General features: G+C 49.2%; 1 protein-coding gene across 1 annotated transcript in view; it reads right to left on the bottom strand.

Annotated features, from left to right (window-relative positions):
- The window catches only part of Plcg1 (phospholipase C, gamma 1), a 44,451-nt gene that overhangs the window by 26,050 nt on the left and 3,834 nt on the right, over positions 1–14,567 (bottom strand). Inside the window, exons 3-5 of the mRNA NM_021280.3 lie at positions 1,784–1,936; positions 1,584–1,677; positions 1,382–1,429 (exon numbers count right to left, since the gene is read on the bottom strand). Coding sequence (NP_067255.2) covers positions 1,382–1,429; positions 1,584–1,677; positions 1,784–1,936 — 295 coding nt within the window. The remainder of the gene's footprint in view (positions 1–1,381; positions 1,430–1,583; positions 1,678–1,783; positions 1,937–14,567) is intronic.

The raw sequence follows: 14,567 nt of genomic DNA, 5'->3' as shown, positions 1-14,567 counted from the left end.
AAGCGCTGAGCCATCCGTCCAGCGCTATGGAAAACTCTCACAAGACTCACCTGCAATCTCCTCTGCCCCTAAGCTGCTCACCACGGACTGAAGCTGCTTTCCCCACAACATGACTACTCAGAAGGGTTAAGCATACTCCTCCTTTCCTAGCTTCCCATGTGGAAGCAGTCTGCAGCTGCCACTTGGCCTCTTCCCTTTTCTTGCTATCTGGGTCCCTGAGTTTTTATCTGGGGACCCCAAGAGTTTCCATTTCACCTGTCCACAGTCCTGTGTTACTACCTCCAGCCCGACCTCCTCATTTGAACTCATTCTACCAGCCTGGTAACTCCATACCTCTCTACCTGGGAATCTATTATGCACCATAAAACTTACATCCATACTGGACCCTAAGCTCCCACAGTAAGTTCCTCCCACTGTCTTCTTGTCTCAGCCAATGGCAACTTTACTTCCCAGTTGCGCATGTCAAAAGCCTATTGATCTCTGACTTTTTAGATGCAATTTTAAACAAAGAACATAGCCCAAATCCAGCTAATTCCTACTATTATTACCTCAACCTGAGCCCTCTCACCTACACCCAGAATGGTCGGACAGTGTCTAACAGCCCTCTACAGCAGTATGATCTTGGTTGTGTTTGCCTAGTTTTATGTCTTCTTGACACAAGCCAGAGTCATCGGTAAAAGAGAGAGCTTCGATTGAGAAAATGCCTCTGTAAGATCCAGCTGTAGGCAAGCCTGCAGGGCATTTTCTTAATTAGTGATTGGTGTGGGAGGGCCCAGCTCTATGTTGGTGGGTAGGGACACCTCTAGGCTGGTAGTCGTGGACTCTATAAGAAAGCAGGCTGAGTAAGCCATGAGGAGCAAGCCAGTAAGCAGCACCCCTCCATGGCCTCTGCATCAGCTCCTGCCTCCAGGATCCTGCACTGTTTGAGTTCCTGAGCTGGTTTCCTTTGGTGATCAACAGCAACGAGGAAGCCAATTGAAGCTGAATAAACCCTTACCTCCCCAAGCTGTTCGTTCATGGTGTTTCACTGCAGCAATTGTAAGCCTATGTAGGACACTGGGGAAACTCTAGGTCAGAGCAGGTCACTCCTCTACACATCCCATGGCTTCCTGCCTCTGGGGGACCTTGCAACAGTACAAAGCAGCACTGACAGCAGGCCATCTGGTCTCTGCTTCCTCCAGCTCCTGGTGCTCTGGCTGCATTGCCAGTTACACCTAGAAGTCCAGCACTATCTCTGTACCCCACGCTCAGCAGCATGGACTACTTTTGTGTCAGAGCCCCTAACCCCTCCCAATGTAACTCAGTTCTATGGACCCTCTGGCTCCAATGCTCTGGGTGCCTCTACCCACTGGTTAGGCATCCGCCTCAGCTTAGCACCTACCGATCCTCTCGGTTACGATCCACTGAGTAGAACTGCTTCCGGAGCCACCTGAAGAGAGAAAAGCCTGAGGTAAGGGCCTCTTCTCAGCTAAGGTAAAGCCTGGGTAGAAGAGAAGTTACCGTGTGCCCAGGAGACCTGAAGTCTCTGTCTCTTCCCTTGGTTCCGAGATGCACAGTTTTAACCACATGAAGACGATTCTTACCTCTCAATTTGCAGGGGTGTGGCTGCCTGCAGTGTATCCTCCATTAGCCAAGTTAAGCCCTTGATCCACATGTTCACTTCATCCTCAGATGTGGCTGTGAGCAGAGCAGTGGCTGAACCAAGGGCACACAGCTCCCACAAGAGCAAGTGCTTGGGCTCCCCTTACCTACACCCCACCTCCTCTCAGCCCATGTCTCCCACCTTGCAGGCTCAGGGTCTTCAAGCGGAATTCCATTCCATAGAGGATGACAAAGCAGTGTGATTGATCTGGCCGGAAGGCAGGGTCTTCTTGGTAGCGGTCAAAGTCCCGAGAAGTCTTCCCTGGACGGATCTCCTTGATTTCTCGGATATCAACTGGGATGACGGTAAAGGCCAAGTTCAAGCTAAGGTCCTCACAGTCAGCATCAAAGGGAGCAGAGCCTGCTCTCCTCACTCACTTCCACACCCTCCTTCCTCAGGGCTGGACCACAAAGAGCAACCCTTTCTGACACAGACCGAACCCACTCAATTATCCCAGGCAACAGAGAGTTGGGCTTATCTAAGAGTAGACCCTTTTGTTGTTGCTCAAGGTGAAGGCTCTTGGGGACAAGGAGGTACATGTGTTACCCTGCCTTACCTATCTTGGGGACAAGGAGGTACATGTGTTACCCCTGCCTTACCTATGTCCCACTGCTGGCAGCGCAGGCTACACACTCAGACCCGGAAAAGAGCAGGGTCCCAAGCAGTCGGTTCCTTGTGAGTCACTTTCTAACACAATACATACGCAGACCCAGCTGTAAAATCCTAGCGACTGGGCTGGGCAAGTCTAGATCGGTCTCAGAATTCCAGACAGAACGTTGGATCAGATCCAGAAAACTGGCACATCCTGAAACGACCCACACCCCAGACATGCCCACACAAGTCTTAGCAAAAGGCCAAGTTGTGGTTTAGGCCCAGGCTGTCCAAGTCTGTCTGCTGTGCAGCTTGGTATCATTATCTCAGTTACAAGGGTACTCTCAACTCTTCCCCTACCTTCACAAGCCAAGGTGAGGCACGTACACGAGCCTGAGGTAAACGATCGATTGGTACTGGCTACTAACCTGAGTGACAGACAGACAGAGCAACTGTTAGCGAGTGACCACTAAAGAGCTAAGGGTCTGACTCAGTTTCTCAGGGAAATGGGGTAGTAGGCTGCAAGGACTAGAATGTGGCTCTACATCACATTAGTGATGTCACACTGTGAGTCTGAGCAGAGACAACTGCCTGAATCCACCTCAACAAGGGGCGGAGAAGAACATCAGAGAGGACGCTGGCAAGACCACAAGTGGCGCCGAAAGCATGGAAACTGTGCCCCACAAAAAGGGGACTGTTCCTTAGCCAGCATTTGTTCAGATGGGGCTCTCAGCCCACTCAGGTCTGAAAGATCCTGCTACAGCTGCCCTGACTGTACACCCACTCCATCCTTGAACTAGCTGGGAGCCTAGACAAAAGAAAACAACAAGAGAGATTCAGGCTTGACAATGAGCTTTCCCTCAGCTTGGGAACTTCCTAAAATGTTCTGACCAGTCCCCCTTCTGAGTAAATTCCCCTTAGATTCTAGTTCTAAACACCAGCATGGCTGGAGCATCCCAAAGGCTCCAACCGGCACCTGGAAGTCTTCTTGTCTTGTCCCTTGAGTCAACCACAGTAGCCTCATCTGCCCCACCTAGAACAATGGCAACACTGTGGTCCCACCCCCAGGTCTGCTACCATAAACAGCACTAGCTTCACCCTTATCCAACTCTGTCCCCTCAGCAAAGCCCCCAGGTCTATCCTCCAGCAGGAAGTCTGAGCTTTCCTGTTGGTGGCCACAGTTCTCACCAGCTAGCTTTCCTTCCTGTCTCTTCCAAACCATAAAACATTGTTTGGACACCTGGTCCTGTAGGCCCACTCATGTTCCTCCTGTGAATATCCACTAACCTACCATGAGCCCACTCCCTTTACAGCTTTTGAGGTTCTCATGATGGGGCTCAGAGATTTACCTTGAGTTTTTGTTTTGCCCTCTCTCTGATCTTTCCAACCCAAGTCAGGCCTACAGCAAGAACAACAAATGTTCCTGCCCCTGCATTGCATCCTGGATCCTGGCCTCAGTTCTACCACTGGATTGTCTCCTACTAGAGATCCAAACGGGAAGCTCCATCCTGCAGTAATCATCTGGTCAATGCCTCAGGCTGCTATGAGATAAATGTATGTTCCTCACACTCCATGGGCGACAGAGCCCCTTCCAGTACCCACTGAATGCAAAAGTGAGAAAAATGCAGGCTCATGGATCTGCCAAGGAAAAAGGCATAGGGGATGGAGTGAAACAGAGGTTTTCTATTCAGTTCTACAATGAGGGCGGAGAGCTGGGCCACAAACCCACAACTTGATAACAGTTTCTAAAGGTGGAAGGAAGAGCTCCCATTAGGAGGAAATGCCTACATCACACACCACACAACCACCCAAAACTCTGCCCTTTGAAACAGAAACTAGAATATTCTTCCAGTGCAAAGCTATCATTCCCTTCCTACACATTCAACCATGTGTGTGCATGCACACACACCTACATGATCCACAGTTAAGGTCTTTCCTGCTGCTGCCCCCACAGGCTGTACACAATAAGGTGTATACACAATAGACAGGTAGCTATAAAGTCTGTCTAAGGCTCATGGGTAGGCCATATGTGCTTGCCCTAAATATATACGTGCACACATGGATGGTGTGTATATGTGTGGAGAGCCAGTAGGCCCAGGTGAGCTCTAGCCTGTTCTGTGTTCTAGACACATTTGCACAAAGTCTAAGTTAGAACAGGCATACAATTAAATAGGAAAAGCAGGAAGGCACAGGGCAGAGAGGCCAGGCACACTCCTCTCCTAAGCCCTCACTGGTCACACTGACCCCTTCTTCCTCCTCCCAGAAGAAGACACAGCATGGCCCTGATGCCCTAAGTCTATGAAGTCAGAAGCAGACGAGAAGGACCTGACAGCAGTGAAAATGGCCTTCAAGGCCACGAGAGCACAGCCTGTGTCTCAGGACAAACAGAGAGCCCAGGCTCATTCCTAGAAACTGCCACCACGGGGAAGAGACTACCTCATCAGACACAGCCTCTGCTTTAGTTGCACAAGAGGAGAGGAAGCCTGCCAGCCCAGCCACTGTCTGGGTGAGACCTTCTGTATGTCAGGAATGACTGTGTGTGCAAGTGCATGTGTGCGTGCATTCACAACTGCTTAGATATTCATTCCCTATGCCTGGACGAGCCATGAGCTAGCATTCCCTTCTTCCTAACAATATGGGAGAACAGCATTTGGAGGAACATTAGTGAAAAAGTAAGTCCAGGATACCCAGAGGCCCTGATGTCCAGGGGCTGGGAAATGAAAAGAAGATATGCGCTGAAACAAGGGCAGATTTCCACAACCGGGGGCCGTGATGCAACAATGGCCCAACTGCAGGCTTACCATAACCTGAATGGCCATAGCCAGCCAGCACAACCTGTCAGGAGCTTTGATATATGCACTCTTCCAAGGACAAGGGCTCTGGGCCAAGCGAGAAGGCTTACCCGGGCGTTAGGAATGGCCTGGGCAGCAAGGGACACCCAGTCCTTTACACTTAATCTTTATATACTCTTATAATGAAATCAAGACTTGGTTTTTCTTTTGTTTCTGTCTTTTTTTTTTTAGATAGATAGCCCTGGATCTTGCAGTTCTCCAAATTCTGCCTCGAGAGTGCTGACATCACTAGGTGTGAGCTACCATGATAGGCTCTTCTCAAAAAGATTTAAATAATGAGGAGCCACCTACACCTATGCCAGGGACTAACATCACATGGTAGCTCTAAGGCCAGACAGTCTAGTACACCAGGAGAATCCTGGTGGTCTGTGCTCCTCAGCACCCCTAGTGGAGACCTTCCTACTCCTATGCTCTCAGAAAATCTGCCCTGGTCAGACATTCCTGAAGCTGCCAGGCCTGGCAGGAAGAACCAAGAACTACAGGCCCTTCAATTCCAGCTGTGAGGTTCTGGTAGTCCCTCACTCTTTCAGATTCAGTTTCCCAAGCTGGAAAACTGAATTCTTCTCACTTCACAAGATAAGGGCCTTACTGATAAGTACCTGTCTGTGAGCCTGGTGCTATTGACAGGGGTCCTGTGAAAGACAGCCATGGGGGGAGATGGCACAGCTGCCTGCCAGGGCTCTGCTCGAAGGGCAAACTCAAACCTCTAAGAGTTTTTCTGAAGATAAAGGCCACCGGGGAAAGAATCCAAGCAGTTATTTCCCAGCTCAAAACTGGCCTTGCAGGATGAGTATCTGTGGGGTATAGGTCTCATAGTATATGCAAAGATGAGCTAAGATACTATTTCCTGAGTCTGTAGCAAACCCCACAGTGTAGGCATGTGTTCTCCACAGCTATAGTCCAGGAAAAAAAAAGATCTGAAATTGCAAAGATGAGCTATTTCCTTTCTGGATCGTCAAAACAAGTTAGGGGTACCCACTACCCAAACATCCACTGGGGACACCAACCCTGATCTGTCCCATCATTTCAATCTTCTATTTTGGCTTTGTAGGAGTTGAAATGTACTTGCCGCCTCTCTTAAATCTGAGGCAGATGATAAAGACTAAATTTGTAAAATCAAAGTTTGTATGATGAGGCAGGAACTCTGGGAAGGCTAATTAGTGTTCCCTTTCCGTCTCCTTTCCTCTCTGTTCTGCTTCTAACCCAGGGACAGACTCCTAACTCCTAACTCCTAACCCAGGGACAGACTCCTAACTCCTAACTCCTAACCCAGGGACAGACTCCTAACTCCTAACTCCTAACCCAGGGACAAACTCCTAACTCCTAACCCAGGGACAGACTCCTAACTCCTAACTCCTAACCCAGGGACAGACTCCTAACTCCAAACCCTGAGACTAGAGATCAGATCAGCCTTACTCAAAATGTAGCGTCTGGAAGATGCTCACACAGACAGCAAGAAACTTTAGACATGCCAGTGTCCCTCTAAAAGACATCTCATCTGGGGCACTCCAGATGAGAACTAACCCCAAGCACTCTAACAGCCATGAAGGTGGCACTCAGGGCTGAGTGAGGGCCTGCTTCTTCTGTAGAATAGGTTCTTACACCTCAAACAGGGCTCAACTCACTGAGTAAACAGAAGACACAGTGCTGACACAGGGACAAGCTAAATAGCAGCCAGCCAGTCCGCAGCCTGAGAAAGGGGGAAGAGGACTCTTCTGGTGCTTGGTTCCTGAAAGCAGACTCTTCCCAGACATCAGGCAAATGCCTGTCATCATCTCTCTTGCCCATCACAATGAGACAACCACGCTGTGCACCCACTGCAGATGGATGTTGTTGGTAAGTATTCTATAAACCAGTCAGAGTTCACCAGCAGGAACATCAGAGAAAGAGAATAAAAAGAATGGGACACTAAACCTTTTTAGAGGTCTTTAGTACACAAGCCGGAGAGCCAAGTCACAAAACCCCAAAACTTAATTTAGACCCATGGTTCTGGGCCAGAACTCCTGTCCTAGCATTCCCACCTCCAACAAAGCCACTTTCCAAACAGCCCCACAGATGAATATCCCCCACAGGGTCACATGGCAGAGAAGGTAGTGCCAAGACATACTCTCCTTCCTGTGCCTGTGCAGCAAGCAGCTGCTGCCACACCAGCAACTGTAGAGGAAAGCAACAGTGACCCCTCCTCAGAACCCTAGTCAAACCAGTCTACACTCACTCACAAGACACTGCCTCCACCCTGACCAAGGAGAGCAGCTCAGCCTAACCCTGCATTCAGCTTCTTTCCTACCCTGGTAAACAGGAAACACCGTTCAGACAGCTGCTTAGAGGTCCACAGTCCCCTAGTACACAGGACTTGCAGTGCTCTGTACAAATTGCTTCAGTGCACAATCCTCACCAATACACAAGGCCACCTAGAGACCAGATTCTAGATGACTTTCCTGTTTAGGCAAATGAGGGATGGGACCCAATGGGTCTGTCTCATCAAATGGTGATTCATGGCAGATGGTGGTTCTGGAGAGTTCTCATGGCAGTACCAACACTGATAATGGGTACATAGAGAAAAAGAAAGGAGGTCACAGAAGGCTTCACGCTGCCCAGGCAGGCAGCTCTCTTTCTTAAAACATAGTTTATTTCAGTGGTAACAGCATATATAAGTCCCAAAGGAAGGAGGAAGGAAGGAAGGAAAAGACGGCCCCACAGGGAGCACAGAGTCAGAAGAGCCCTCAGTCACCTAAGGCTCATGTACTCGGTCCATGACTTTTGTTAGTTACCAGACAACTGTCTGCTCTACCCTAGGCCCTAAGATGGGTCCTGGGGAAACAGATCAATGGGCACTGAGTTCCTGCCCTTCAGAAAATCCCAGCCTGATGGAGGAAACAGATGGGGAAGCAGATAACTCTGAGGTCATGCAAAGAATGGAGCAGCAGGGAGACATCTGTGGTGCTCTGTGTGCACAACCTCCCTTCTATTTGGTGTTCTGCTCTTGACTTTTTCCACACAACCTTACCCAGCCTTTCCTGCTTCTTTGTGTGCTAAAGGCCGACCCAATTAAACATGGGCCATGATCCTCTGTCCCTGTGCTCTGCTTTCTCCTCAATGATACTCATGTCCACAGCTTTAATTCCTTCTGGTATATAGACAATTCACAAAACATCTCTACCCTCAAGTGTCTGGCATTACACTTCAACTGCTTACTTCCTATTTCTATCTGTCCATCTAAGAAACGCACACGCACACACACCACACACTTCAAAGCAAATATCTTCTCTTACCCAAAACCCTAGGCTTCTGGCCATGCTCCTCTGGGTATACCAACAATATGAACTGAAAACTTCACAACCACCCATCAATATTCTCTTTTCTCGGGCCTAGCAAAATGGTTCATCAGGAGAAGGCACCGGCTGCCAAGCCTGAACGACGTGAGTTCAATCCCCGGGACCCACGTGGTAGAAGGAGAGAACCAACCCCCCAAGTTGTCTACTGACCTCAAAACATACTCGTTCTGAAGTTTTTTTGATTTCTGTTTCTCGTTAGTCCAACCCTGCCAGCCCAGCTGACTGTTATTCATAATGAGCAGCTGTAAGAAGGACACAAACGAGGAGCGAGAGCTCAGCCATGGAGGAAGGACTGGGTTTGCCCGGTGCTAACAGGCTGTGTTAAACAGCCTGCAGACAGTTCTCAGAAACTACAAAGCACAGAGGATGAGGTCGATGCCTCGGCAGGTGGGGAGGGCAGCAGCAGGAGTGGCATCTGGTGTCCTGTCACTCATCTCTGGCATGTTTGCTACGCATTATTACATCAAGCTCTTAATTAAACCGAGTTGTTTCATTCTTACAACCAATACTGTAAAACAAGTCTTAGGGTTCCCATTCCCCAAGCAAGGACCCTGAGCAGAGAGTGGTTAATGATCCTACCCAAGGTGACAGTTGGCAAGTGGCAGAGCCCCTGGCTTGTGCTCTCTGTGGGAAGCAGCCAAGTCGGAGCAACACAAGGAGAATGGCAGGACTCCAGGCTGCTTTTTTATATGTGTGTGTGTGTATGTACATATACATACATATATATATTTAAATTTTATTATTATTATTTGTGTGTGCGTGTATGTAATGTGTAAGGGTGCACACATCCCATAACACTTGGGAAGGCCAGAGGACAACTATGGGTTCCAATGATCAAAGGTTGTCAGGCTTGCACGGCAAGTATGTTTACCCACTGAATGAGCTATCTCTCAGTTCTATGTGTGTTCTAGGGTGATTTGGCTGTTTTTTTGTAAATTCCTTGAGGACACGAACCATGTCTATCATCTTCACTACTCCATACCTAGCAGAAACTTAACAAGTGTACAAGGAAAAAAAAAACTATAATGAGAGTCTTTTCTCGGCTAACCAACCTGCTCCTGCCAGCAGACAAGTGAGCCCTCACATCCTCAGCTGACTACTGCCTCTCTGCTGCCCCTCCCACAGGGCAGAGGACAAGCCATGGTCAGAAGGAGAAGGGAAAATCTGGGCTCTCCCTTCCACAAAGCAAACAAAGCAGCTTCAGGCTGAAGAAGAGATAGGAGAGAGGGAGTGGGGCTGGGGAGTTTCCCTTGCCAAAATACTCAGCATATTCTCTTACCACTTGCTTGTACAACAGAAGGTCACAGAGGTTAATTCCCAAGGACAAAGGGAGTCATCAAGTTGGAGACTTGGTGACCACAGACTTATTTCTTTATACCCCAGGAGGCTCTCCTGCTTTGGAGCTTCATGGCCCAGCCCCTCCATAGCACCTGTCACAATCCCTCAGGCCTGCCAGCCAAAGCCACTCCCCTTTTGCTTCCTAGAAAAGCAAAGCCCCAGAGAAAGGTCTAGTCTCTGTCTTCACCTACCTTGTGAGCCCACCCACAGTTCTGGTAAGCACTCACAATTGCCCACCAACATCCATCCATGCTAGGATGAACACCATGTTTCTAGTGCAGGCCAGTTCTCAGAGCAGAAAGCAGGACAACCTCTCAGAAGCAGTCTGGAACCAAGTACCCTCATGTCACTGCTGGACTCAAGAGGCCTGCCACAAAACTGATAAAGTGCCACTGTTACCTTCTGAACCTTCCTGGTAGCTATGCTAAGTGGTCCCAAGAACACAAGCACATTACACTCTTTTACTGTTGTGGATGAGAAAGTGACTGGGGTGGGAAGAGAAAAGCTGCTCCCAGAATGTAAGGCATCAGGTGAGACCATTACGTGGTCTGCAGAGCCTTAGAGAAGGACCATCACTACCTGCACCAACCCCCTAACTTGTCCAAGAAGGGAACTCTATACCCGTGCTGACCTACCACCACCTGAGGCTGAGAAACCTGTGGGCTAACAGATAACAGAGGCTTTCCTCTGCTCTTTCTCAGGCTAACCACTCTATGAACTTAGGCCTGAGGCTGGAATCGCCCCAACATACACTCACATCTACCTGCACAGCCAGAAACTATATTGTCCAGGCCTTACTCTTACCACAGCTATGGCCAAGCCAAGGACTCTCTAACACTCAGGTACACATGTCCCCAAGAATCACTGTATAAGACTTTTAATTCACCCACATCTCCAGGAAGTCAACCCGAAATGAATATCCCACTTGAGCTGAAGGAAGATTAGATCCACAAACAAGTAGTGTATGAGTTCTCTCACTGGTTGGACCAGTGCACTCTTCAGTGTCTGTGTTCTGCTTTACTCCAGTGCTGATGTGTCTGCCAATCAATAGGGGAAGAGCCTATACAGTAAAGGATAGGCTGCCCTGCCAGAGAAAGATCTGGGCCCTTGGGCTCAGCCCTCAGCACTTTAAGTCAGTGCTGTCTCCTGTGAGTCCTGGTTTCCCATCTGCTCTAGATTTCAAACTCCCCAGGATTAAGGACTGGGCCATCTCTTTTTCTTGCTTACCTAACTCCTCTCTGCCAGACCTGGGCTCAATAGAGGAGATGCTAGTCTTCTGCTGGAGAAAGCCTCGCCCATTTACTCCTGAATTTTGCTGAAGCAAGGGCCTCTGGCCAACACGGGAAGGGCAGGAGCCGGAAGGAAGCAGCAGAGCCTATACACAAAGCCTCTATGCGGCTATAAAAAGGAGCCCCTCCCTGCTTCCCCCAGGATGGGTCTGGTTCCTGGGAGGTGAGAGTAAAGTGCGCTACTTGTGCCAGGCACAAAGCCACTACAGCCTCTCAAAGGTAGCCCAGCACTACCTCAGACCTCTTCTTGAAAGGAGAACATGAGAGCACCAAGGGCTGAGCCAGGAATGCAGGTAGAGACTCCTGAGATCAACCCCATGGTGCCCACCAACTCGCCCCGCAGCTCTCCAGCCCTCAGCTCCTGGCCCAGTACTTCTTGCTCTCAAGGGGCCAAAAACAGATTCTCTGGAAGCCTCTAGGAGCCTGGGCTTCCAGTTCTCTAGAGCTGTGGGAGCAACCATGATAAGATGCTATAAGAATCTCTGATTTTGAGGCTACAGGAGAAACACTAAGATCACAACAGATGATGCTCAGGGGGCTCAAGCAAGGCTAAGAGGGACATTATAGAAGGGTTTTAGAGTCTAAATGCTATCTCTCGAAGGTCACACACACTATACCCAGCTTTACAGAGAAACCTTTCTTGTCTAGCCACTCGACTCCAAATCCCTCTCTAGCTTACTCTGCCCACAGTGTCCATTCAGATCTACACTACAGACCTGACCTAGACCACTGAGGCCACCCTCCAAAGACTCTAAGTGATGTGGCTTAGATGGATGGTACATGTAACATAAAGGACAAATGAGCCTTTATGCCACCAATGCGAGGTCGGTTGGGGCCTTTGTCCTTGCAGCATGCCCTCAACCATCCTTCGGACAGAGCAGCCTATGCTTGCTTCCTTCACAGCGCTCACCACACCCTGTAATTATTTGTCTGGCTGTTTCAGCCCTAACTGTATGCTCACTATGAGACTCTACAGTGCTTTCCACAGTGAGAAGCCAGAGCACGCGTGGCACCTTGCTTGTTCAGTGATCCAGTGAGGCCCAAGGAAGCCACAGTTCTTTTTTATTGAGATTTATTTTTATTTTATACATATGAATAGTTGCCTGAACGCATGACTGTATGAGTGCCTACAGAGGCCAGAAGAGGGCATCAGATTTCCTGCTAGGACTAAGGTTACAGATGACTGTGCTGGGAATCACACCTGGGGCCTCTGGAAGAGCAGTCAGTGCTCTAACCACTAAGCCATCTCTCCAGCCTCTCTCCTCCCTTCCTTTTTAAAGAAAGTGGCTAGGCTGGCATGAAGGCAACCTAGTTGAGTGCTACCATACATAAACTGGCAGAAGTAGAGGAAACCCCACCCAGCTAGGTGTGCCCAGCACAGCACCTAGGCCCACCCGACACCTGATGGATGGATATAGGGACACAGAAATGGAGGTACACTGGACTCTGTTATGAGGGGGGCCTGGGAAGGTGCTTCTTGCTGCACCTGGAACCCTGTGACCCTCTCTCTGAAGAGGTACTGATAGGCTGTTACCATGGACTAATAGGGTAAGTCCAGAGATGAGGTGCTCTGGCCTCCACGTTGGACAGTACCTAGCATCCACCTAAGGACCATGCCCAGGATAAGACTGAGAGTGGTATAGCGGCATTGAGTCGAGCTTGTCCATTGATGAAAGCCTGGCCTGGGTAAACCCATGTGACCAGAGTATAGAACAGAGGTCAAGTATCTACACAACAGTCCACCTTACTGTTACACCCTAGAGTAGGAAAATAAACAATACTATAGCAAAAATCAGAAATCCCACACTTAAACTATGCTCCGTGACTTCACTGCTGGGACCTTTGTTTCCTTACAGGGACAATTAACTCCTGCTTTCTCTGGAAGCACAGAGCCATTGCAGAGGGTGGGAGAGCGTACCATGCACTCCCAGCACATTACTCAAACACCAGATCCTTCCTTCTCTGCATCCAAACTCAAGGAGACAATAGGCTTCCAGCCACACCCCAGTGGAAAGCAGAACTCTGCTGTCAACTAATGAGTGCAAAGGGAAGGCGTGACTAAGGGCCCCAGGTGTCAAATGTGCTGCTGGTCATTTCTCAAACACCTCTCATGCTTAGATGCAATCTTACTTCATTAATTAACCTGCCAACTCTATGAGAAGGAAATTTTTTTTGTCTGCTTTTTGGTTTTGGAGACTGAACTCACCCTGCAGCCCAAACTGGTCTACATGTAACTCAGTATGTAGCCAAGATGGCCTTGAACTTGCCTTACCTGGCTAAGAATTGTTCTATAGAAAGTAACTTACCCGGGGTCACAAGGACACACTGCCTCTGGCCACACATTTGGGTGTTCACAGCTCAGTTACCAGGATGGTAGGATTGGCTCCCCAAGGACACTAAGGTTTCCCTTGTCATTATCCAAGGCCATAGAGCACTCTACAAGGCTACGTGGTACACCAAAACACTTGTGTCCTCCTCCCCAACACCTCTCCAAAGACTCTCCTGAGGTGCACACTGGCCTCTCCCGGTGAGAGAGAAGGGAGAGTCAGTCTCCTAACAGCAAGACTCAACAGCAGGCGTCTATGACCTCGGGCACTTCCTCCAGTGTATTCAGTGAAGGATACACTGACCTTGAAACCCTTTCCATAGGAAAAGAGAGTGAGAAGAGACACTCTGAGTTAACAGAAGCGGATGTAGGCCTACCATTCTGGGCTGTGTCACAGCACTTCCTGGAAGACTGGGCCTCCCTGATCATTCAGACAACTCAAGAGCTGAACTGGCTTAGAGACAAACCCTGATGTCCAAGCAGCCACTCTCAGCCAACTGCCTTCTCTCCACATCAAGACCCAAGGTAGCAGAAAGCCCTGATCACAGAGGCCCTCCCTGCTGAGAACTGTAGCTTCATGCCCTTCATCAAAGGACTTGGTGGCCAGGCACCAGCCCCTGACCACAACAGACACATCTATTCTAACCTGGCCCTCTTGGGGACTCGATCCTATTTCTCTCCTGTCAGATTCCATACCACAGCACCCTAGCCGCCAAGTACTTTACACAAACACTCCTCCAAACCTCATTAGGAACCGCGAAGTCGGTGCTGTGAACAGATGAAAAGCTCAGAAGGACACGTAGCCCATTGGAAGTCACAGAGCAGGCGAGCTGCAGCCAGTGTGCATTCTCTGCCCAGGGCTTTACTACTTTGTGCTCAGCCCTTTCTTCTCATCACTGCATTCTGGTCTTGTCTCCTCCACAAGTCAAATAAGGGGTGTACAAACAATATTTACTGAACAAATAAATGCACATAATTGCAAAGAGCCACATGAAGCAATGTGATCAAGCTCTCTAAACTCCAACTCAAGTCTATGTGCATCTATGCAGACCTTCCCCTTCCAGACACAAAGTCCCAGGGAGAAGCTGGGGTGTTGGGCTTCCTGGTACTGTGTTTGCTCATCTCTGCTAGTCATTTATGAAGCAGGTTCAGGGGACCCGAAAACTTTCACAGCAGGCAAGCCAGAGGTGCCAA

Source organism: Mus musculus, chromosome 2, assembly GCF_000001635.26.
Source record: "Mus musculus strain C57BL/6J chromosome 2, GRCm38.p6 C57BL/6J".
Classification (NCBI taxonomy): domain Eukaryota; kingdom Metazoa; phylum Chordata; class Mammalia; order Rodentia; family Muridae; genus Mus; species Mus musculus.
Note: the sequence above shows the minus strand (reverse complement) of the source record. Positions and strands in the feature narration are given on the sequence as shown.